Below are 26,723 nucleotides of genomic sequence, written 5' to 3' on the forward strand. Positions count from 1 at the left end.
TTTGTAGGTAGCATGAACTAAGCATAACTTTATAAGGGCCTGTATAAGGGCATTTCAGTAGGTCATTAAACACAGAGGACACAGACAAAGGCAGGAAGTAAAGTAACACAAGACCCCTAAGAATACATCATTTCAACATAAAACAGGAAAAAGAAAACCAGAAACACAAAACCACAACATCTACATGAGTGTTTGCTCCAGAGTTTAAACCATGAATCACTGCAGAATGAGGAAATATAGGAGATAAAAAAATATACAGACTACCCCGCCTTGAGCAAAATGAAAAATACATAACCCTCCCTAATCATTTTTGTACATTCCCTAATGTTTGACAGCACACAAAAGCACTTTTTTTCTCTTAAACTTCCTGCAGACACGTGTATTTGGAGTTCAATTAACTGCAACATTTTTTCTCAAACCACAGACTAAACAAAGTATGCATGATCTCTGTGTCCCCGTCTCTTGCCCCCCCTCCTCTCTGTCTCTCTCTCCCTCCCGTCTTCTTTACATCTCACCATCAGTTTATTCCCTGTCTGAAGGGAGGACGTGGCTGCAGTTCCCATCATCCTCTGTGGACCCTCCGTCTGCCTCGTCTTTCTCTTTTAAAAAATAAGAAGAAGCGCGTCAAATAACATTTATTCATTTGATTTTTTTTATTTATTTCCTCGTCTCGTGTGCTGCTTGTTTCTTCTATTTCCAATAATGAGAGCGCGTTATAAGAAGCGTGTTGCAGACCAGCAGCGTCAAGGTGAGCTTTATTTCTATTGTAAATATTTAAAATAAGAGTTTAAAGCTACTATTGTGCAAGTTTCAAATATTCTGCACGTATTTACATTTTTGTTTACCATTTTTAAGTATTTGCAAAGCACAATAACATTTAATAAATATAAAACTCGTGAAAATTTAAAATAACGTTAATTTTAAACATTTTCTTCCAATCAAAATGTCTTTAAAAGTCACTGTTAGATCACTGACAGTTAATAGCAGAAACATTAGAGGAACATTAACTTAAGGTTATAATTCCAACCATGCCTCTCATACCGCATTAGTCTCTATGTAACCTTGGACTTGAGCCGTGGCAACATAATTAACCTCCCAGAAGTCATTAGCATGTAAAATTGCAGGGTGTGTAATGCAAATGAGCCTCAACAGTCAGCAGCTGATGAGAACGATTTGAACCATATTAGAGTGGCAATATTTCTCAGCCCACATGGGGAATCAGCCATTTGCATGTGAGACTCATTTGCGGGTTTTTTTCCCCCCACTAAATTGTATCTTTTCATAGAAAATGTCTGTTTTTTCATCAGGGGTCTGCAAACATGATGAAATTATGAGAATATTAAGTGTCATTTATTTATTGCAGCAATTTATTGGCCTGGAGTCTGGTTATATGCTGTGAGGTCTGCAGATCTCTCTTCATACTTCAAAAATAATAAAAAAATAAAATAAATTGACAAAATTATGATTAAATCAACGAGGGCATTTCCTTAATTGACTATTTGCTAAATAAACAAATCTAAAGTGCATTTTAGTTCATTTTTGCACCAAGTGTCCTCACAATTAGGTTATTATTAAAAATGTGTGGCTTGCAGATAACCTGCTGCTGCTTATTCCAGTCCAAAAAATGGTTGTTATTACTTTAGACCTGTTATCTATAATAAGTGGTAAGAAGTAGAGCTGCAACAATTCATCAGTTTGTTTATTAATAGGGAATTTGGCAGCTATTTTGCTGATTGATTATTATAAATAATTACATTTGAGCAAAAAGCCAAACTTTCTCTTATGTCAGCCTCTCAAATATGAAGATTACCTGCTTTTATACACTTCATATTTTCAGGATTTGGATTGATGGTTGGATAAAATATGAAAAATGAAGATGCCACCTTGGGCTGTGTAAAGTTATGAATAGCATTCCTCCATATTTCTGACATTTTAGCAAGCAGCAAGCTCTGTGGCTGTGAAGTGAAGAACTGCAAAAACTGCAGTTCTTCAAACATCCATATGAGGCTGGCTACAGAACAAGTCAATCTCCATAAGCCCCCATCTTAAAATGCTCAACTTCACAGCAGAAATAAACATGTTTACAGCCTGGTACAAAAAACAGTTTTGGTCTCTATAGCTAATTTTCCTGTTCATGACAACTGTACTGAGGGTGAATTTTTATTGAACTCACCTGTTCAAATGATATTAAGGCTTAAAGTTAAGCACAACAGTGTGACCACTTTGACTGACAGGTCAGCGCTGTTACAGGTGGCTTGTTTGAGCACCCAGGTATCACTCAGCCCACCTCAATCCACAATTTGGCTTATTTTTAGATTAGCCGGGAGGCGGAAGAGGCAGGACTGCCAACATGGCGACAGCTAGAGCCACCACACACACTTCACAATGGTTCTTCAGAAACCTATGACATCCATGTTTTATACTGTCTATGTATTCTATACACAATAAATAAATAAATAAATAAATAAAAGACAGAATAAACGATAATGAAAATAATCTTTAGTAGTGTCCCTAGTGATTTGTTTTCAGATATCACACTAGTTTGATTTAAAATATCCTCCACTTCAAGTATGCCAATGTGAGTCTTTTAAAGCCTTAGTGCATAATTAGGTCTGAAGTTCTGAGAATATGTGAATCAGCAAGTTTCAGTTGAAAAGATTTATGAAACATAAAATGTTAAACTGAAGTTGGACCCCAATACGGATCATTACTGAGCTACTAATCAAATGAAATCCTCTTCTGATTGTCTTTTTGTTTCATCTCTCTATTCTTCTTTTTATAGCAGGCCCCCAGTGTTGATCAGAACCAGAAATCATCGCAGGATGTGATCATCTCCTGCCAGTTTTCCTCTCTGAAATGGAGCTCACTTTGCAGGGTTCCCCTTCAAACATATCTAAACTGTTCCACAATACCAGCCTGTCACTAAATGCCACTGGGAATTACACCAGTGACCAATTCACTGAAGTCAACCTCTCTGAAATCCTGGGTCCAAAACGATCTCCCTTCTTCCTCCCTGTGACCAGCATTTACCTTCTCATCTTCCTCACCGGCTTGTGTGGAAATCTGCTTACATGTGCAGTGATAGCGCGGCACAAGAAGATGCGAAACCCCACCAATCTCTACCTTGTGAGCCTGGCTGCATCAGACCTCCTCATGCTTTTATTCGGGATGCCCCTGGAGATTTACGACCTGTGGCAGAATTACCCCTTCCCCTTTGGCGAGAGTGGCTGTTACTTCAAGACCTTCCTCTTCGAGACGGTCTGCTTCGCCTCAATTCTCAATGTCACAGCTCTGAGTGTGGAGAGGTACATAGCTGTGCTCCACCCCCTCAAAACACGTTATCTGTCAACTAACCATCATGCCAAGCGGGTCATCAGCATTGTGTGGGTGGTGTCCATGATCTGTGCCATCCCCAACACCTCACTGCATGGCATCTTTTACCTGCCAGAGAGGATGGAGGAGTCGGCTATTTGCACAGTACTGAAGCCCCTGTGGATCTATAACATGGTCATGCAGATCACAACTGTATGCTTCTATTTTGTGCCCATGATGGTGATCAGTGTGCTGTACCTGGTGATGGGTCTTCATTTGGGCAGAGAAAAGCAGCAGCCCAACGGTAACCTGGGAAAGAACTGTGGCGGCAACACTCAAAGGAAGATCAACGTGAACGGGCGCAGGAGACAAGTCAACAAGATGCTTTGTGAGTATGGCTGTCACGATTTTTACTACACGGTTATCCTGGCCAAAAGAAATCAATCTAAAATTATTATCTCAATATCTGTAGAAAATATGGGAAGAAGGCAAAAGGACTAAGAGTTTTTCTCTTTTTTGGCAAATAAATTACAACCACTAACTTATTAACTGTACCACTGGAAACCAATGCTAAGGTGCATTACTGCCTTCATGTTCTAATCTCAACCACAAAGCAGGAATAGAAAGAAACTGAACCCTGCACCGCGGTGGCAAGGACTGAGCCAATGTGGCGGATGCTCTACCGAATGAGCTAGACACCCCCCCAACACCACCATTAATGACGTTTGTTTTTTCCTCTCTTATTTGTCTTGAGAAAACAGGCATCACTGTAAAAATCTGCTATGATTCAAAAGCAGTGCCTAGACATGTTTCCAAAGACAAAACTGTATTCTGGAGGACGACTTTTTGTATCACATCTTCTAAGCTTTGGGGGGCTTGATGAGATTTCATGGATATTGTAAGCACAGGTCTTATTGAGTCAGTCAATTCCGTATGAGGGATTTCATTCTAGACTGATATATCCATTTTTTTATTTTACTTCCAGTAGGAGTCACTTTGAACCTCTTGAACACAAAAATAAATAATTTGAGTCAGTTTCTTAGTGTAAGTGCTGAATTTCTTCATAAACTTTTAGATTATTATTATCTGCTAAGGTTGGAGCATTAATGTTACGATGTCAGGGATTTCCACAAACAATCAGAATTTAGCAATAAAAAAAAGCAGCAGTTAATTTTTGTTGACAAGGAGACACAACAGGGGAGCTAGTAGGAGTCTGATTTATCTTAATGCGACATGAGCTCCCCTGAAAACATGAATAAAAAAATATCTAAAATATTGACAATATGCCAATTTTGCAATGCATTTCTATTTTTCTGTATCTTCTACATAACAGACCATGTTTAAAATTAGAATACTATTGATGTATAAGTCATGCATGAGTATGATGTGACGGTACAACATCGCTAAAACTTCACTTGCTTTAAAGGACCAGTGTGAAGGATTTAGTGGCATCTAGAGGTGTAGATAGGGATTGCAACTCCCTCCCCTCACAAATCTTACACACTTGATCATAACTAACTGTCCTGATTATATCAAGAAATAATTGTTTTCATATATGTGATGGAGAACTTTAACCGTTATTGACAAGGATTTAATGCCTTGTGGGTCAACCTGGCATGCTCTCTGTTAATTTTAAGTAAGGATAAATAACCATTAAAATGATTGCACTTACATTTGGTTTAGGCATTCATCTTCTCATCAGCTTGTTCACAGTGCTTCTAGCATAGACGTAGACTCTTAAGCTGCATTTTGTTAGTACTTCCTCTTACCTTCAGCTCTTAACAGCATATGTTGCATTGAGGTCACTTAGAGAACAATAAAGCGATACATTAACCAAGCATTCTTAGAAAGTAAAATATAGTTAATATGATTAGATATGAAAAAGATGTGTTTTAAGAGCAGTTTTAAAATCTTTGATAGAGTCCAGTGCATGGATGCGAGGGGTAAGGGAGGTCCACAGTTTGAGTGCAGCATAGGAAAAAGCCCATAGTGCTGAGGTTGATGGCTGGTGGTGCCAATACACCTGCTGATGAAAAACCGTAGGGAACGAAGTCTAAGTCAGAACGAGGTCTGTGAGATAAGCAGGGGATAGGTTATAAGTTAAGTGCTTTGAAGGTTAAACTTACCCGTAAGTGTGTGGCAGTTATTACAAATTCATGCTATGCAGCCAAAGTTTGTTCAAACCCACAATATTTAAGTTCAAGTAGAGATGCCAAAGTTTCCAACACTCCAGGCTGAATATTTGTGGAAATGATCCATAAAATCATTCACAAGTCATCTGGAACATTTCCAACTGATATAATTATGCATGAAACTGTGTAAACATCACATTCTGTAGCTTCAAGAGCTGGAACAAGATGATACAGAGTATAAAAGTGATTCTGTCCAACAGAGCAGAAACTAAATGATAAGTGATCAAACAGAGAAATCGTACAAACTCTGTTCGCTGTGAGAGAAACTTAGTGTCAAATATTTGCCACTCTCACATTTATAAATATCTTGTCACTGCATACAGTGCCACCAAGTTTACAGTGAAGCTATGTTGGTTAGCTTGACGCAATTTGTCCACCATTGTAAAAAGCCAAAGAGTCTGGTGCATCATCTGCTCCTGGACAGCATTATTCATGGGTTATTAGAGAGGAATGTAATGAATGACGTTGAGTTCTGCTGCTTGCACACTTTTACAAATGACAAGACTTAAAACACTGTTAATTATGCTGTGTTCAGTTTTGTCTCATCTGCCATATCAAAAGATATTTTTCATTAAAGCATGTACATGATTAGATATTCTATTTGATCTGAAATTTAAATGACCTTTGGGTGTGTACACATACTGTGTCCTTGTGACAGCTGTGACAGTGATCAGTGTGATTAAATTAATTCACTTGCTTCAAAGACATCACGGTTAGGCAACCTGACCAGACTGCTGTAATCCCCATATAAATTGTTTATATTCAGTTTAATTTTATATGTGATGGAAAGGAAAGCATTAAATCCTGACATTTGACAAGTTGGAACCAGGAAATATCTGCCAATTTTGTCTGAAAAATAACTAAAATGATAAACTAATTTAAAAAAAAAACAAACAATGCTGATAAATTTTCTTGCAATTGACTATTAAATTAATTGGATCATTTTTTTTACTTTTTTTGAAGTCCTTACCACTATCGCCAAGTCCTTGCTCATGGTGGGGAATGTTGGGTTAATAATAATATAAAGCTCTATATGGAAAGTATCATGCTAGAACTTTTGTTATGATTTTGCACTATATAAATCACATTTAAATGAACTTTAGTTTTTAGAGGTAGTTTTTTTTTATATATGATTGCAGGAATCAGGGTTTTGGGTGTTGATCCGCACATGTAAGGAAGTCCTTATCACATGTACCACCCACGACTTTCCACTCTTTTTATCAAAAGGAATAGCAGGAGGAAAAGTGTTTAAACTGTAACAATAAAAAAACAACAACAGTTTTTAAAACAGTTTCAATTTCATTCTTTTTGCTACTGTAGCGATCGTTGTCGCCGTGTTTGGAGTCTGCTGGGCGCCTTTCCACATCGAGCGGCTCCTGTGGAGTTCCATCAGCCAGTGGACCGATTTGATGCACAACATTTATCAGTACGTCCACATCCTGTCAGGCATCCTCTTCTACCTCAGCTCAGCAGTCAACCCTATAATCTACAGCCTACTCTCCACGCGGTTCAGGGAGTGTTTCCGAGAACTTGTGTGTTCCCATGTGGAGGATAATAGCTTTGTCAGAGACTCGCCGCCATTCCCTAAGATCTTACCAGATCCTTTTGTGTCAAGCACCAGAGCTCAGGCTGGGGGTAAGAACTTGAATGCTTTCATCCCTTTGCTGTCTCCTAACATCACACTGAGCATGGACACTGCAATCCTCACATGTGGATGTAAAGACACAACCTGCAAGACCTCAGTGTTCTAACCGATTTGAATAAACTAACAAGCATAAACTAATTTAAAGGAATAGTTTGGTCAAATAAGCTTATTCACTTCCTTGCTGGGAGTTCGAAGAGAAGATTGATACCACTCTCACATCTGATAAATATGAAGCTAGATTGTTGGCTTAACAAAAGCCAACTAAAAACATTTTTAAATCTCATTATAGCACATTCTATTGTGTATATTAATCTTTACAAAAATATGAACAACATTCGTCATTTAGCAGATGTGGTATTGTGTCATCTCTTGCCAAGAAAGGGGAATAAGCCTGTCGAGTTATTCCTTCAAACTTAAAAAATATAAGACATGACATTCCCAATCCGCAATAACACCTCAAAGACTGGGTGCAGGATCAAAAAAAAGAAAGACTAGGACAGCACAATTTAAATTTTTAATATTGCCAGATATGAAAAAGGTTTAAGAAGGATGCCTTGCCTGAAACATCCATGTGGCAATATTAAAAAGTCAAATTGAAGTGCAGTCCTTCAAACTCAACACATCCTTAAGGAGCTTGTCTGTGAACTCTGATTTGATTTGTTTGTTTGTCACATAGTTCAACAGTGCCTGCCTATTCCACCTGCTGTCTTATTATGTAACTGCTGTACACCTCGGAGGGTGAATCCAGAGAGAGCCAAATCTAATCTGAATGATGTAATCTGAACATGTTGTACTCTTTGGAAAATGTATGTGTTGCTGAGCAGCAAAAAACAGACCATCTATTTATCTGTGTTTCAGTGGAACTTGTACACAAAGGAAGCAATGCTTTACTGTGAGCTGTACCTAATCTTGTTTTGTCTCATCTTGCATGGCCAGCAATCATGCACATGATTTGTACATTTGTACATTTTGATTGGTATAACTCTTGTACACTGTAATTGCAAAGTTGAAAACTGATTATGGCTATTGTGCAATCCCTTATTTAAAGGCTACACAAATAAATGTTGAAGCTGTCATTGCAACATGTAGCTATTATATTTAATGTCTGCTTATATTCGATCACTGAAATATGAAGAATGCATAATGCTAACAAGTTTTATTCATCATTATGGTTGCTTTGTGTGATTGCTGCGTTCCTGAAGCCATTTCTAACTTCTGACACCCAAACTAACAAACAAACAAAAGCAAATAATTAACACATGGCATAATTTGTATGTTGGTACAGTTTTGTGTCAGCATTGCTTACATAAACAAATCAGAATGACTTCATTCTGTGGGTTGAGACAACAACATGTTGTATAGTTAAATGTTTCAATCATACATAGCCATTTAAAATGGATACAATAGATTTATTTCTTAGGCAGCATTGCATTCACATATCCTCTATATCACCGGTTGCACCTGATGCTTCAGGAGTAATCAACATTTACAATATATATTTCATTTCCATCCCACTGTTAGACCGGCAATCTCACATGAAAAGATAAAACTATAGCCTTTGCCTTATAATGGTTATTTTTGAACACTTGAATCTGCATTTTTTCTGCAGCAGTCTGGCAATGTATTATTCATATTGGTGATCGAGGTCAGGAAAAATTGGAGTCCATTTTTAGGGATTAACAGCAAAGAGTCACACAGGCATACAAAAGCCTCTTAGTCCTTAATCGCTTCACATCAGATAGCCAAAATATTTTGCATCTTATTCACATGTGCATGATATTAACATTAAATAAGCAGTTTCATACCCATGGCAACATCAGTATTTAAGTAAAAGTAATGCATATTCATGTTTACCATGAACATGTCCTGACTTTACTTGTCAGAATGGTTCAGAGTTACATAAAGAAATTAAATCTGAATAGAAGATGAATATGTATGTAGCACTGCAGTCATGGCCCATGAATTTAAAGTAATCAAATGTATGTCAATATTCATGTACTGTAAGTGACCACACAAAGAGTATGAGCCAGTGTTCTGATGTTCCTCCAAGGATATAGGAAACCAAGACGATGTAGGAGTGATTTAAAATGCAAGCAGGAAAGACACAAGCACCGTGTTGCCATAATGTGGATGTCAGGAAGCGTTATTAAGGACCAGTGTGAGAAGGACACATACATCATTCAGCAGAGATATTCATTTTCTGTGCAAGACATAATAAAGGACACAGTCTTTGATCACTCAAATGACCCCCCACTCTTCCACTTGGTCTTTCAACAGCTTTCTTTTTGTTCACCCAAGGACACACCATTTGTCTGCGGGATGCAGCACTGCAGCAGTTCAGCTTGAAAATGATGGCCTGCGGGCTATTCTGATGACATTATACGTGTTTAGTCCTGGTGCGTCAAAACCAGGGGACAAACCTCGCTTGTCAAATGTGTAGAAGTTAAATAATTGGCCATCTTGGGCTTCCAGGGACACTGATGCTGTGCCAACTCGCAAAACACAAGGATACTCTTTTTCAAAAACCACTCTAAACACCCGGTCAACCAGGTAGTTGAGCTTTATTGTCCTGTACTTCTCTGGGATCAGCTCTTCAATCTGAGGCCCAAACTGTTGCATGATGAGAACTCCTTCCGGCCCGACTTTGATCTCGTAGAACGTGATGTTACTGTAGGTGAAAAAGCCAATGTAAGGATCTGGGTTTGGCGGAGCAAAGAGAACCTTTTTGGCCTCCCTGAAGGCTTTCTCTATGGCTGGGATGATGTGATTGTAGGCCTTGGTGACCACATCTTGGTTCTGAGACCGGCTGCCAGCCATTAGCACCACCAAACCAAGCTTCAGTCTGGGAACCAGGGAGAAGGTGGCAGAGTAGCCATCTAGATCGCCATCTTTACGGACCACCTCATAGCCCATCTGCTCATTCACCTCCCACGGTGTCCCTGTACGATTGGCAAAGTAGTCCTTATCACACCTGAACAGTGGGGTCAGCATGATCTTCAATGAGTCTGGCTCCAGCAGCTTGCGGTGATAAGCGCCCAGAAGCATCATGGCTAGCTTGGCCAAATCTGCAGCTGTGGAGAACATCTGACCAGAAGGACGGTACCAGCCCAGGTCATAGAGCGGGGCTGGTTTTCCACTTGAGTACACTCCCACAGCCATCTGGCCCTGGAGCCCCGGGGTGATGTCAAAACCGGTGTCCTCCATCCCCAATCGGTCCAGGATGTTGTCTGTGATCCACCGTTGGTAGTCAACGATGGCCACTCGCTCGGCCATCACATGAGCCAGCAGTGAGAAGGCAAGGTTGCTGTAATGACATCTGGAAGGAAATCAGATATTCATGCATTTTCATAGAATTTACTATTCTAGTTTGCAAAATAAAAATGTGCATATTAAACTCTTTAAATCAACACAGCATAACAAATCTTACTTGGTGCCTGGGTCTGCAACAAGAACATCATCTTGTAGCAGATTTATTGCAGACTGCGTTTTTCCTTTCCAGAGCAGATTTGTGGCCCGGAGTCTCCTGGGCAGGCCTGAATCAGCCCACATTAAAGTTAGTGTCAAATAATAAAAATAAAATTAATAAATGAAAAAACAGCAACAGATGAATTGTATTTGTATGCACAAGACATTTCTTATTTCGTTTCTCTTTATATCTACGTGACAAAGTTCTCTGAGTTCAGCCGTGATACCTCTGTGATCAACTGAGAGATGAAAAGATATTTAAACATTCATGATTCTGCTTGCTGACCAATAGTCCAGAACCCGAAGATATTAAAATCAGATCAAATCAAATGTTTAATGAATTGCCTAAAAAAATAACAAAATTGTTGATGATTCATTTTTTGTTGACTGACTCATCGCTTAATCGACTTTTTGTTTTAGCTCTAAAACTTTAACCTCAGATCTGATCAAACTCAATCAAAGGAACACTCTTACCAGGAATCCCTTCTTCTTCATCCTTACTTGTTTAAGTATTTGTTTTTATCATAGACTTTAAATATGGACGTTGTATCTGTGATGTTACCCATAGGTTATTGAAGAGCTGTTGTGAAGCTCACTATGTTGGCTCTGGCCAACGTCTTCTTGGCAGTCCTGACCCTAAATATTGGCAAAGACGTGGATCATCGGTGGACCAAAGGTGGGATGGACGTAGTCCCATAGGTTTCTGAAGTGCTGTCGCGAAGCTCAGAGTGTGTTTAAATTAGCCACCGGTAATGGCACCCGCCTGTCAATCAAAGCGTCCATGCTCTTAATTCTGCATAACTTCAAGACATAATATAATTGAACAGGTGAGTTATATAAAAATTCAGACTCAGTACAGTTGTCATGAATAGGGAAATTAGCTATAGAGACCAAAACTGTTTTTTGTACCAAGGTGTAACATGTTTATTTCTGCTGTGAAGTTGGAAATTTTAACTTGGAGGCTTATGGAGATTGACTTGTTCTGGAGCCAGCCCCAATGGCCGTTCAAGGAAATGCAGTTTTTGGCACTTCCACATAGGCTTTACTTAACAGAGATTGCTGCTCAGTTTTTATTCCACCTGTAAGTTTGCATGTCAGCTCCTAGGGGTGTCCAAATCCAACACCAGAATTATAAAACAAAACGAATTTTCAAATACACTCCACTTTTTGACAGAAGCTGACAGAAGAGATGCATTTCCTGTATCTGGGGACATACTCTATCTGATTAAATCGCAGCAGTGGACTCAGGAATTCACTTAAAGTTGGAGTTGCTCTGTATAATCCTCTGCATGTACCTGAGAGCTGGCTGGCCATCCTCCGCAATGTGACAGAAGAGGAGCGGATCTGAACCTCCCCACTGTCCAGAAATATCAGGCCATCTGTCACGTATTTTAGCTCAGAGTCTCTCGTCTTCCCCAGAGGGTTTTTAATGGTGAAGTTCTCCACATATTTCTCCAGAGGGTCATCTAGGGAGCCAATCTTCCCGTCCTCCCAGAGTCTGTACAGCATCAGTGTCGGAAAGATTTTGGACAGGCTGGCGATTCTGAAAGACACAAAGCAGAGTGGTGCGAAATACTTCATGAGCATCTTTATGTTGACACAGTTTTTGTCTATTGCAAGCTTTTACTCTCATATCCTTATACGCTGTATACTATATATGTTGAGTCAGATCAGTAGTTTAGTCATATGTTTCATCCAGTAGCAACGTGCAAAATTGTAATTTTATACCTTTATACTTTTACCTTTATACATCCTAACTGTAATGGGATATTTGCTTTCTTGCTGAGAGTTGGATGAGAGAATTGATACCACTTTCATGTCTGTATATTAAAGATAGCACTGCAGCTAGTAAGCTTAGCGCTGTTCAAAGGTAACAAAATTCACCTACTGTACCAACACCTTTAAAGCTCACCCATTAACACATTATACCCAATTTGTTGAATCTGCACAAAAATAGAGGTGTAAAATCTATGAATTGTGGTTTTATGAAGGTTATTTGATGGACTGTTTCTTGGACAGGCTTAGCGATTTGTTTTAGTTTTAACTGGTTGCTATATGTCCCAATGGCAACCTCACTATGATGACAAAAGTTCAGAAAAACAAACAAGTCTATTTCCAAAAATATTACACCATTCCTTTAAAAATAGGACTTTTTAATTAATTGATAATACATTGATCTGAGGGTTTTTAGTTTTTGTACCTGAGGAATATATGTGATCCTGATGAGGATAAGTGGTTACAGAAAATGAACGGATGGATGGAAATTGGTATTACAAATTAGGTGTCTTATTACAAAAATCAATACTAAAGGTTTTATTTTATAGAATTTACCTCCAGATTGCAACTGACTGAATGCCACTTACTTCAGCATTACCCTTCCAAGTCTGTAGGAGAAACTACGGTGGCCATGAAACTTGGAAAAGGCAGATTTTTTTCAGTTCAACTTGCTTTTGAATTTTGCAGTTGTAATCCTCACAGTGTGTGTCTGCCTCCACTGAAATAAAAATTGCCAGCTGTGGCAAAAATTGTGGAGAAATTACTTAAATCGAGCAGCTGTGAATGAGTCAGAGCACTTCACATATGTTTGAAAGAACTCAATACATTTTTATATAACTTTTTTAAATGTCACATCTTTAAGGAGTTAAATGTTATATGAGTAATAGCTTTCTTTGGCTGCAGCTTGATTGAGGTCATGCACTGTAAATTACATGTGTGCGTGTTGTCTTATTGTATTTTTCTGTCAAGTTTGACATTTCTAACTTTGAATTAGTGAATAATTATGGAGTTCTACGGTAAATCAAATATGAAGTATTTGATTTTTCTAATCATGGTGTAATTATTGATCAACACATGCTGTCTTTTAAAAGGGCATTTCACCAATTCACAAGGCCAGAGTGCTACTGAGTGTGTGAACAAGGTTTATATTTCTGCTTTTTAAAATCTGAGAAAACGCTCAATCATGTTATTAGGGTTTTTCTTTTCAAGACTTTTCTATTAGAAAGTCTGCTTTGTGAAGAGTTTGAGCTGTGGCCATTCATCATGTAAGGAGGTTGAAATGAAAGATGTTATGTTTCATCATCAGCCAAGGAACTAAAAGTCTGTGTGGTTCAATCCTTGCTACACCTATTGTGCAACACTAAATTGCTAACGTAGCCTACCTCTTTAATGCAACATTGTGACTCACTAACCTGAGATGGTTTTACACAAAACACACTAAACATCAGTGCATGAACGTTATCATTGTGACCATGTTAGAATTTAGCTAAAAGCACAGATGTGTCTACGTACAGTCTCACAGAGCTGGTAGCACAGCTGTAGTCATATTTTCATGTGGTTCCACTTGTGGCCTGACACGTCATACTGCCACCCCGACACACATAATTTGAAAAGTGCCTAATCCGACCCTCCAATTCTGGCCTACCTGTCATACTGTTAGCATAGCTCTCATTAGTCTCTCTAGTCATTTGGGGCTGTTTTGTGTAAGCAGCTTGGCACCATGTATCATGTATCATGTTTATGTCTATTGTTTGCACTTTAATCAATCGAACTTCCATGGGACTGGGCCAGGTTCAGCTTTTCATCCTAATTTCCACAGACATGCTTTTCACTTTAACACCAAGCAGTAACCTGTGTGGCTATGAAGTGAAGCCGGTGTGGAAGTGCCAAAAACTGCGGTTATTTGAACAGCCAGTTGAGGCTGGCTACAGAACAAGTCAATCACCATAAGGCCCCATGTTAAAATGTCCAACTTCACAGCAGAAATAAACAGGTTTACAGCCTGGTACAAAAAATGCTTTGATCTCTGTAGCTAATTTCACTGTTCATGACAACTGTACTGATGCTGAATTTCTATATAACTCACCTGTTAAAATTATATTGAGGCTTAAAGTTATGCAGAATTAAGAGCGTGGACGCTTTGATTGGCTGCCATTACCGGTGGCTAATTTAACCACACTCTGAGCTTCACAACAGTTCTTCAGAAACCTATGGGACTATGTCCATTATTTATTTGTACTGTCTATGTTTAACACTTGGAAACCTATTGAGAAACATAAAGGAGTTGGGCTGCCCCATGTTTTTGGAGAGTTGAGTGGTATAGTGAAAGCAGGTAAACTGAGGTTTTATTTGCCATTTTTTGTATTTTTAGGTATAAGATCTAGATCTAGATAAGATCTAAAATCTATTGTAGCTTGCATCTTTTGCTTGTCATAGTATTAGTATTAGTTTAATCAAATAACGTGTTTTTAAAGTAAATAACTTTCTAACAATTCCAATTGTTTTTTATGTAATTTTCCTTCCCCTGGGCTGTGCAGCTACTTTTAGAGCAACCACCAAACATCCAGGAGTAACATGATCACCAACATCAATTACACATCAAAGTCTGGAGCTACTGTGCAGATATATGCAAGTTGAGTAATATTTATATCCAGAGCTTATGTTCCGAATATAATGAATTAGGGGTTATGTAATAATGTGCATCCTATAATGAAAACACATTGTTTCCTCTGCAGCACAGGAAGCAATGTGTTTTATGTTTCAGACTGCAGCAACAGAATCAATGAAAGAAAATGACCTAAAGAGATTTTAGTGACAGAAAATCCATCACAGAAGACGTCCGATTGCACATGATTGGTCATGTTTATTATTATTATTATTATTATTATTATTATTATTATTATTATTATTTGACTTTTAGGTTACATGCATGACCCAGTATTTTTGGAATTAGGTAAAATAAGATTTGGGAATAAAACAACACTTTACAGGTCTGTAATTCCTAATAATTTTTTAGACAACTATGTAATGTCATAAAAACTATAGGGAAAGAGAGACTTGTTATGATGGAGTTGAGTTGGTTAGAAGTGCTCCAAAACATAAAACATGAGGTTGAACATAAGAAGCATGTTAGAAACTTTATCTAAATCTTTCAAAATCAGCAACATATTTTAACTTTATACATTAACTTTATTAATATTACAACTTACTAAGCACTGAAGATGCCAGCAAAGCTTAAGATAAAACCAATAACTTTTGACAAAGTAGGCTAATGAAGATGAAAGTTTCATTAAGAGAGACAAATGTGACATTTGTCCTCTAGGTTTGAAGACTCACCTGTAAATTGTGTACTCATTGGGGGGTCCTGAGAGAGGGTCAGTGCCATTTCTTTTTCCAAAGTTGCCGGTCCACAAAACAGTGTCATTTAAGATCACAATGGCCGACAGAGAGGGGAGGCTGATGGGGTTGATGCTCTGCCGCAGCATGACATCCACCTAGAAGAGAAAGGGAAGTGAGAAGTCTTTTATGTGTCTTTAGACCCAAAACAAGATGAAGATGACTTTAATAGACCTTTTTTTTCCTCCTTTTGAGTACAATGATATGACATATGTCAATCGCCCATCAACAGCTCTGTCATTATGTTCACTTCGATCACTTGCTTTTCTTTGTCTAAAGAAAAGAAGTTTTGTCTGCAAATTGTAGCTGTGAGTAAAACACAATTTCTGTATTTTTAGAGGGGCTGCTGTGAGCCACATTCATATTCAAATTGTTATTCACACTGCTTGATGATGAATGTTTTCTAAATGTGCATTTCTCAAAGTTACAGGATAAGGTAAAAGTGGCAAGAGTTACCTCTTATTATGTTTGCACATTTTCCGATGTAATTTTGCTTTATTTTGGCAGGACAGCAATGGTGGACATACTTGGGCATCTTTATTTTGGGGAAAATTGGAGAGATAATGTACTTTTTACTTCACTACATTTATATGACAGCTATAGTTAAAACAACAAACAAAACAGCCATGTAATGAGCTTATATACTACAGTGCAAAAGATCAAACCTTTCTCGTTTGTGACTACTCAAATGAGTAACTCCAAACTGCTCCGATGATTTACTTTAAATAACTTTTCTTGCCCAAAGATACACAAGTGCCCAATTATTGTGTTGCTGGCCTCTCACCTCTCCCTCTCATCTCTTCACCTCACCACCTGTGGCTTATCAGTTAATCAACCCTTGCAGGAAGAAGACCGGTTCAGCCTTCCAGACTCTGCTGAATAGTTTTGGCTACACTGTGGTAACTATGTACAGCCAGCTTTGTACACTCTGTTCTTTCCATCGAGTTTTTGCTAATCCTGCCTTCCTGTGCTTCAGGAATCAAGTCTGTCTCTTACCTGCCCTGTATAGCTCTGCCCCTCAAATCACCTCCAGCCTCACTGCCCTTAAATATCACTCTACCAGTGTTCTCAATAACCTGTTTTAAAACTGATTCTGGTCTCTGGTTGGTGTATGCAATTTGGGTCTCTTTACAACACCATAATACAATCTTACAAAGATTAGAGAACTGATACATTTTTAATACAAACTTGTGTCACAACCACCCAGATTTACCTTGTGACCCCGCCCCGAGTTTGTGGAAAACCTAGACTATTACAGCTAGCTCTATACTACGTAGTAGTTAAAACTAGCTTCACTTGGACTCGCCACCACAGTAAAATACTTTTACTTGTTTAGTTTTAGGTATACTTTGTTCATAATTGTGTACCTTTACTTAAGTAGGATTTTAAATACAAAGCTTTTGCTTGTAATTAAGTATATTTACAGTGTGGCATTGGTACTTGTACTTAAATTACTTTAGGTATGACAGACATAAAGCCATGCATTGGTGGTTTGATGATAGCAACTGTACAACATGTACAAATTAAGACTAACACTTGTGCAGTTGCTGACAGTTCAAATGTACTTTCTCACAATATTTTTTTGATTTTCTTCTGTGTGCTTTTACTTTGGCGAAGGTTCCTTATTAACTGCAAATATGAAAACCCCAGAGCAATTACTTTGAAATCCCACTTTGCCAAAGATATTAGTTTAATGAACACAGTCTATAAATTATATCAAAGCCTTTTGCATGTTAAGTGACGATAAAACAAAGTTATTCTTTAAAATTAATTAATTGCTCACAAGACAGATATTAGCAAAAGACAACCTCTTACTGTAATGAATATCAAACAGTTTATATGACTGACTTTTATATTCATAAACTTGGTGCCTGTTTTAAGCTTTTTACTGGCAAAATTCAGCTCATCTCAAATTAATGAGTCTCTTGGGTTCTTCACTTGGGTGTCAATATTCATTGCATGTGGTCGATCAAGTGGGAATACTGCTGCTCCCTGCATACAGAAACACAACTTTTCTCTTGGTACAGACACTCTGTTTTTCATTTATATCTTTAATCTCCTTCTGTCGGCTGCAATAGCATTTGGTGTGAAGGATTACTACGGCCAGCCCATATTTCCTCAAACTTGAGTGCGAATGATAGAAATACAACCTCAGATCACAATATATGGCTCCCCTCACCTTTTCCAGGGCCTCTTTCAGACTGGGGATAGGATGCTCCAGGGGGAGAGGCTCAGGGAATCGAGGACACATCATCTCCAATTTGGCATTGCGACCCATGCCTTCATCTTGCCAGAGAATTGGAAATGGTAAGTGAGAAAAGAGGAAAAGAAAGAACCAAGGAAGCACAGAGAGACAGGCCATTGTAATTCCCACTTGGTCTTTGATAGAATAATGCATCAGCGGCACAAAAACTAATGTATAACAAATGTAGAATAATTGGCTGGGATTCATTAATTCCCTATGGTGAACCTCACTGATCTAACAGGATACAATGACATCATGTATGATATACAAGGCACTGATCAAAAGAGGGAAATCTGGATGGATGAATGAGAATATTTCATTCATTGTAGCTTCAGGTCACCATTTACCTTTTCATTCTATTCTATTCTATTCTATTCTATATGAAAAATGTCTTTTTTTATATATAAAATGATCAGTCCACATCAAACACAAAATATGACTCAGAACCTGTGGAACTGTGTTTATTAATGTCACTTTACCTTGGCTTTACCCATGTAGAAATGACAAACCTAGACTGTGTAACAGAATTTAACATCCTAAGGAGCCTGATGAGGTGTCAACACATTTAAACTAAATTTAATGAACTAAAGCGACACTTGTACAGTTGGAAAGATGACATATTCTGACAGCTAGTTTAATGTTTAATGTTAAGTAATGTTTTCAAGTTTACAATTAAGAATATTTCACATTCTTTCACATTCTTTTCACACATCAATCTTGAATGTTGTTTATATTCTTTCATTTTTTAAAACACACAACTTATACTGTCTGCAAAACTGAAAATGATCAACTTGCTGTCAAGTTTCAGTTGTTTTAACTGACACAGGTTTTAGATCTTAAATTTGTTGATAATGTTGCTACCAGTGCACACCCAGCAAGCAAAAGCAGCTGTGGAGTAACACTTGGAGTGGAGTTGCTGTACAAGTTGCTGTAGGAACTGAGGTTGTGGATTGCTGTAATGGTCAGATCAGATAAGAACAAGCATTGTTGCAAGTTAATGATTCAGTGTTGTATGTAATAAACAAGGACGATCCTACAGTAAATGTCAACTAACAGAATAACAAATGATAAACTGAGCTGTTAAGTCTGTGAAGGTTCTCAGTCGTCCAGGTCATCTTTTTTTGCAAAGTGAAAGATTTAACTCTTCTTAAAGACTGTTTCAGAGTCTCAAGTCAGTCACCACAAGTTCCAGTCAACTTATATGTTCTTAAAGGTCCAGTGTGTAGGATTTAGTGACATCTAGTGGTGTAGTTTGCAGCCACCTTGTTTGTTTTGTTGTTATGGACTTCTTATCAACAGTGTTTAGTCTTACCTGCCAGAAGTTTTGGCATCTGATATTGCCAGAAGAAGCATCCTGTCATCACCAGTGATAAAATAAGGAAGAACACCAAACCCAGCTGGGTCCACTTCACCTTCATCCTGCTGACTTTAGTGAATCCTTCGAATTTAACAGCAGCAGCAGGAGCACCCACAGCAGGAGTTGGCTTGAAAGCAAACAGATAGCAACACACACTGGGTTAGCAATGAGTGTGAAAAATTGTTAGGTTGTATAGAAAACTTTCCCATATTTGTGGGGCCTAACCTGACCATATCTCTCTTTCATGTTATCTGTTGAGATGTGCCATAAAAGAAGCAGAAATCGCTGTCAGCTTGTGATCACCAAGTGATCCCTGTTGCACTTAACAGTACTCACCACCTGATGCTTCACAGGTCAGAGCAGAGTGGACTGGATTACCAGTGACACAGAAATCTTCTTATCACTCAATGAACATCCTAAACATTTACTCAGAGTTACTTCGACTTTGTGATTCCAACATCCCAAAGGCAGTAAATGCTGTTCCATGGAGGTTTTCCTGAGCAAAAGAAAGGCACAGACATAGACTCCCATCTCTGATTTCTCACTGACTGTGCTGTAATCCTGGCCCATCAGCACTCCCGTTCATCACAATTCAATTTCCTCTCCTGCAGCCACAGGCTGTTGACATCATAATCCCCAGATTTACTCCACCAAAGCGGCCGGGGTAAGTCTTAATCCCTAATCCCTGTGAATCAATTCACTTCAGTCCAGCTTTGCTTTAGCCCACCACCAAGCAGCATGAGCTGACAACGATGGCACCTACTCAGCCAACACAAGACGAGATGGGGTGATAGGGTGGGCCCTTTAGCCACAGCATGAGTTTAAAAGGACAATCACTTGGGTGCAACAAATTTGGATCAACCGGGTGACGGAATGACAAACTATTCAGGATGTTGGAGGAATTTAGACCTTGGATGAGATGACCTGCCACAAAACAGCTTCTTCTCTCTAACTACTGCAAGCAGGGCCGGTTTTAGCTATGGGCAATGTGGGCGACCGCCCAGGGCGCAGTCTCCGTGAGGGCGCACGAGCGCAGGGCGCAAATGTAGCCAGAACTGGCACTGACTGCAAGCTAACATAGAGAAATCATAAAAATACAAGAGTCCAAGAGCATGTGATATAAGCTGTGCCAGTATTACCAAGTGTTTCAGCTCATCTGACTTTGATATTCAAGTGCAATGCCTATGGTTGCTAAGCCTGCTCGTTTTAACTCCTTATCTGAGAGTGGGCGGTAGGATTGGGTGATAAAATGATATGTATCATGAGATGAGAGAGATTTTCTGTTACACCGAGGTATTCATCCCTTTAATATCTCCGGGTGGTCAGTCCAGGAAGGACTTAAATAAAATAAAAACTCATCAAAAATGAATTTTAAGATACAATATTTAAATACAATCTTGTAGGAGCTACAGAGAACTGCAGACGAAAACAGCTACACACAAGAACAACTTCTTTCACAGGCCGGTCACTCAAATCAGTCTTATAGTGTCAGTAACCCTGTAACACTAAGACATTGTACTGTATGTTACTTAAGATATCATCCTTATCATTAAATATTCATCTAAACACACTGTATATACTGTATATTGTTATATATACAATATATAAAAGATATAAAAACAAGCAAAATATATTTTATATTATGGATTCTTTAAAGTAGCCACCTTTTGCTTCGTCACCTAGAATATTTTTTGTCTAGAAGGAGTTCACCTATGTGTTAAGCACTTGTTGCTGCTTTTCCTCCACTGCAGTTTCAAATCATCCTAAACACTCCATCACTCTCTTTCTTGGTCAAATAGCCCTTACATAGCCTGGAGGTGTGTTTGGGGTCCCGGTCATGTTGAAAAACAATTAATGGTCCTACTAAGCACAAACCTGATTTGATGGCATGTCGCTGCAGAAATGCTATGGTTGCCATGCTGTCTTTGAATAACTTTGAACAACTGTGCCCCCCCATGATCACATCTCCTCCTCCATGCTTCAGGGTGGAAACCACACATGCGGATACCATCCATTTACCTTCTCTGCATCTCACAAAGCAAGGCAGTTGGAGCCAAAAGTCTCAAATTTGGACTCATCAGACAGTGCAAGTACAAATTTCCTCAATCATGATGCTGATTGTTTTGTTTACACTTTTTTGGTTTTACGTAATTCTATATGTGTTATTTTAGAGTGTGTTATTTAGAGTGTATGATGTCATCGGTGTCTACGATGTAAAATAAATAAATAAATAAAGGAAGAAAAAACACTGAATGACAAGAAGCATCCAAACATTTGACTGGCACTTTAATTAAAGTAATCTATTAAGATTATTGTGTTATGGTGATAAGTTCACAAAAAAAAAGTCAGATCATGTAGTTAAATATTCTTAAAATGACACCTACTCCTTCTCTCTTATGCAAAATCTATAAATATCTAAACATTGTCATCATTTCAAAAGTTTAACTGCTGGCTGAAGATGTCTATAACTTCACTGAAAAGTCCAATCTCAGTGTGTGAGGTTGCTGGGGGCTTCAGGTTTCCTCATCACACAAGTGTAAGTTACACAGAGGAACAAGAAAGGCTTTAAATAAAGAAACAAGAAGAAAAACATATTTTAAGTTTAAGAGAACTCTACTGCCATGAGCAGCAGGGTTTAATTGCAAAACTGGTTTTACAGGATTTTCGTGTCAGTGTGATGAAGTACCTTCATATTGTTAATTTTTTTTATTTTTATGTCAGTTGAATTTCCATAAAATGTACAACCACAGTATCTATGATTATCATGATCTGAAATGATATTTAACCTGACAGATGTTTATCTATCTACTTCTGGTGGGTAGCTTACATAAACAGAAACATTAATCTTGGCAGTTAATAAAATTTCTATCCATCATTGGGAACATCCATGACTATCATTCCTTCACTCAGCTTAATGACAAGATATTAATGCTTTTCCAAAGCTCAGTGATGTATTTTGATGATTATATAGGTGCAATATGATGGTGCAATGTGGGAAAAAGGAGTGTGAAAGCAGCTGATCCTGGTTGCATAACCTGTGATAGCTGGCCCATTACACCAGTCAGGACAAACATACACATACAAGCACAAACATGCTACACACACATATACTGCTACTACTATTCTAATAAACATTTTTTTTGTGTACGGTGGCTCCTTTTACCTGTGCTTGAACCCCATCCACCGAGGCCTCTCTGAAGACTTTACTCCCCGCCTTGCCCATGGTTTCACTGCACCAGCTGATATATGAAAAACAAAAAGAAGCAGTTACAGCTCCTGCAAAAAATGTTTGTTGGCTTTGCTTTATTACTATAAGATGGAAGGTTTTGTATCATAAAAACGTTGTTGCTGTCTGTACAGAACGTCCACATATGTAGAAATGGAGCATACAAATCATTTTTGTTCCACATTTTCTTATTTCTGGAACAGCTTGGACTGATATATAATAAGGTCACATAATGGACAAAAAAATTATTGTATGACACATAGTGAACTCAAAACTGTAATGAATGCCAACCTCAGGGTGGATTTCTCCTGCATGAAATGTTATTTTATGCCACCAAAGGCAGTGAGAATGTGCAATCTCTGCATTTGTATGGCATCTCTCCTTAGAAATATATTCACTATATCCACCCTACACTAAATCTGTTTGAGGGATTTTTCTATGCTAGCATGCCAAATATGGGTTTTGTAAAAGGTTCATCATATGTGTTGAGGTCGCTGTAGCAACAGAATTAGGTGTTACCTTGAGTTGTGAGAGACTGGCCAATTGGCAAATATCTTTTCTCTGCTTTTGATGATTTTTTTCTATATATTGAATGTGCATATTTTCTTCCATCTATGGTCAGCATTTAGAATCTTGTTGACCAATTAAAAGATGTTTGTTACACCATGTATGTAGCTAATGCTAATAATGTTTTGAGATTTTTAAGCCAAGAATAGATGACAAGCTTTGCGAACAAGGCTCACAGCCATCCACAAAAAAAAAGAAAAATGTATATCCAACTTCGCTCACAATCCACATTAATCTATTTAAAATATTAAACAGTTCACTGACCAATGTGTAAACATATATGTTCATTTCTGGTGCTAAATGTGTCTCATTTTTTTTATCGTTCTGAAAAAACTGAGGTTTTGACATCCATGGTTTCAACAAATGCTTGAGTAGGAGTCACATCAAGACATCAAGTAGTTGTGTCACAATGATGAGGGCATACATATGAGCCAGAGAGGACGGCTTCTTCAGACTTGAAGCAGCATTACGTCATGACAAGTGTATTGATAAAGCCTCTATTTTTCCTTTATTCCTTTATTCTATTTTCTTTGATCAAGCTTCAATAAACCTTTCAGTATAAAACATCTTGGACTCTTATGTCAACCTGTCTGATGGTGAGGTAAGTTCTTGGGTAAGACACTGGACGGCTACCACACCTGTCACAGGTGGAGAAGGAGCGTAAGGCCTTTTATACGTAAGTGCAAGCATCACACTGTGAGACCTTATGTATTGCTTTTAGGAGGACCCAAGAAGGGGTTTTTAGGAGGCTCAGTTGCCCGAGGAAAGAAGTCATTGTGTGTGCATTTAGTTTTCTGATATGTGTCTTGCAGTATAATTTTATTTTTTAATTAGACAGGAAGAACAATGTTAATGTTCACTTTTTCTAAACTTGAGTTATTTCCCAGCAGGTACCCAATTTTTGTCTTCCTTCCACTAAAATTCACAATTGCTACTCCCTGTCTTTCTTCCACTGTGTCTATGTAACTAACATTGTGAAGTTATTATTTTTTTTATCATTACCCAAATCATAGAACGAAATTACATTTATTATAAAGTGTTAATGACTATGTTGATGTGACATCACTCTGTAAGTAGAGTTTGCTTACAAAACTAGCTGTTTAGATTATATTTTGGAAGAAGGGCAAATGGTTGGTATTTCAAAACTTGATGACAAAATAATCAGTCTCCAGTCAATGAATCGCCATGGGGAGTTTTCATTATGCCTCCTTTTTTCACTCAATCTGCATTCACACTGAGCTTTGTCTTGAACTGAAGTACCTCGAAACAAAAGTGTTTTTTTCACTTGTTCTTACTGTCTGAAAAATGTCAAAAAAAGAACTGGTGTCAACATTATGAAACATGCTGGGTTAAGGTCACTGAACTGTACAAATCGGGTTTAATCAACAACTATTCAGAGTTACAGTCATATTGTATATGCTGTATATGTACATTTTCCAAGTATAGAGAACTCTGGGTCTTTTCGTCATTCATCTTTACTGTTCAAAGCTAGACACAGATAATTTACATAAAATTGCTCACACCGTCCTTGGTAAATCTTGATAAAAGTGTGTTTAGGAACTGCAGGAAAAAAGCCTTAATGTATAAATGAAAGTATGCTAACATGCAAACCATGTCTCCTTAGAAACCCTTTTAGTGACTACTCAGTATAGGACTTTCATTCAGCCTTCAAGCAAGAATAACAATAAGTGAGTCTAAAAATAATGACAAAATTAAATTGATGGACAGTTAAGGACTTTCTTCCTTTGTCCAAAAGCACAAAAGACGAATAGCAGCAAATCACATTGGCCCTGTTCAAATAAAATAATGTTCCTTTATTCAGTGGTGACATTGCTTGATGCATTTATTGGTGAATCAGAATGTGTACTGACATGACTTCTGTTGTGGAGAAATTGCTGAAGTCAAAGGTCAATGGTGAGGTCAGGAAGGAAGAAAGTGTTCAGGAGCCTCTGATGTCTTATGCTGTATTATTTATTGATGCTTGGCCAAGGAGAATTAGAGACACTTTCAAAGTACACCTGAAGTGCTTGAGTTGGTCTCGCATTCTGACAAAGTCGTGATGGTGGATAAACTTTAAACCCAAAGATCACACCCTGAAAAATACTATATGCTCAGAATTAGTCAAAGAGAATATTTTTACTTATGGAGGTGTCATTGTCAATATATTCTAGTCTGGAGACACAGATGTCTGTTTACGCAGATTGGAACGTCAACAACAAGCTATCTATTATGACTAGGAAGGCAGCAATAGGTCTCTTCGACCCCGGCCACCACAGTGTTGAGATATGGTGGCACCTAGTCAAAGATAAACAATTAATACTGCCGAGGACCTCAAGACCCACACGTGACCATGTGTAGCCTAAGGATAGGAAATTCCATAACAACTTCTACTTCTACTTTTCATACTATTCAGGTTTTCAAAGTAAAACTATAAGTAATGGAGTGGAATATAAATATTATCCTTTGCAAAGAGATGCAAAAGTTGTGTGTAATCTATAATCTGTAACTTCTAAGACTCCAAGCCAATTAAAATTCCATCAAATATTCAGCACCAAGCTTAAACATGACTTGGAATTTCAGTATTTATTCAGTGTGCTAATGAGCTAAAGTTAGCTACTGCTTACAGAGCAGCTTCTGAAGCGCTGACCAGGCTGCATCAAATCAGCACAGTCATTAACTTGTTGTCCGAAGTGATTGTCCTGTAGCTGAAAATAGTACTTATGTCTATCAAGTACACTGTAGAAAGCATTATTATGGAACATTAAACAATTTGATGTGACGTCCTTTGAATGAAGAAGGTAAGTTATATAAGTGGTTTGTTTTCACGGCCTGCATGGAGGCAAGAGGTTTTGATTAGCTGAAATGCAAATCAAGGTCGTAACAAGTCAAATTTTGAATTGCACCTAATTTGGTTTGAGAGAAATTGAACATGATGCAGGTTACTTATTGGAATTTATTTCAGTTTCATTTACTAGGGTTGGATCGAATAAACCAAAACATTAATCTTCTCCTTCTAGCTACAATTTACACCGGGACACGCATGCTTCGATCTATAAATAGGCAACATCAAGTGCAAATTACTAGAGCTTCAACTTGTATGTTCTGTAGTTACTTGTTAGCAACTCCCACAAGCCAAGCATTGCCAAACTTCACATTCTGCAATTGCAAAGTGGTGGCTTGAAAAAGAAGCTCTGTAAAAATAGACTGTTTAGGGTTATTACTCCTTAGAACCAAAGCTGTTCACATGTTGTTAAAAAGTGTAAGATAGAGAGGATTTGAGTTTGTCCAAGACAGCAACTACTTTGACTCTTAACCTGGTTGCTTTAGTGCCCAATCAGTTTTGAGAGAGAAATCTGAAAAAATACATAGATAGATAAAGTAAGATATTTGAGCTTTTCAATATATCTGATGTAATGACAACTGTCCAGTCTGCAAGTGGAGTTATCACACGTGACTGAATGTTCTTCTCCTGGTCTGAAGAAGAACTGGAGTCTGGTCTTATTTACTTTTGAAATTATTAATACAATAATAGTATGTATAAA

The 26,723-nt window shown here is 38.0% G+C and overlaps 2 protein-coding genes across 2 annotated transcripts; one reads left to right on the forward strand and one right to left on the reverse strand.

The window, feature by feature from the left end:
• Nucleotides 1-545: 545 nt before the first annotated feature.
• On the forward strand, nt 546-7,464 carry nmur3 (neuromedin U receptor 3). The gene is made up of 3 exons (XM_010735631.3): nt 546-748; nt 2,783-3,700; nt 6,825-7,464. Exons 2-3 carry the CDS (start codon nt 2,857-2,859, stop codon nt 7,253-7,255), a joined length of 1,275 nt encoding a protein of 424 aa, XP_010733933.3. The 5' UTR covers nt 546-748; nt 2,783-2,856; the 3' UTR covers nt 7,256-7,464.
• A 1,011-nt stretch (nt 7,465-8,475) lies between these two features.
• lactbl1b (lactamase, beta-like 1b) lies at nt 8,476-22,611 on the reverse strand. The gene is made up of 7 exons (XM_019258957.2): nt 22,552-22,611; nt 19,344-19,515; nt 17,966-18,072; nt 15,727-15,884; nt 11,910-12,157; nt 10,577-10,682; nt 8,476-10,465 (listed from the first exon to the last, which is right to left on the reverse strand). The coding sequence occupies exons 1-7, from the start codon at nt 22,609-22,611 to the stop codon at nt 9,487-9,489; spliced, it is 1,830 nt and encodes a 609-aa protein (XP_019114502.2). The 3' UTR covers nt 8,476-9,486.
• Nucleotides 22,612-26,723: the final 4,112 nt, after the last annotated feature.

This window comes from Larimichthys crocea, chromosome VI (genome assembly GCF_000972845.2).
Source record: "Larimichthys crocea isolate SSNF chromosome VI, L_crocea_2.0, whole genome shotgun sequence".
Lineage (NCBI taxonomy): Eukaryota > Metazoa > Chordata > Actinopteri > Sciaenidae > Larimichthys > Larimichthys crocea.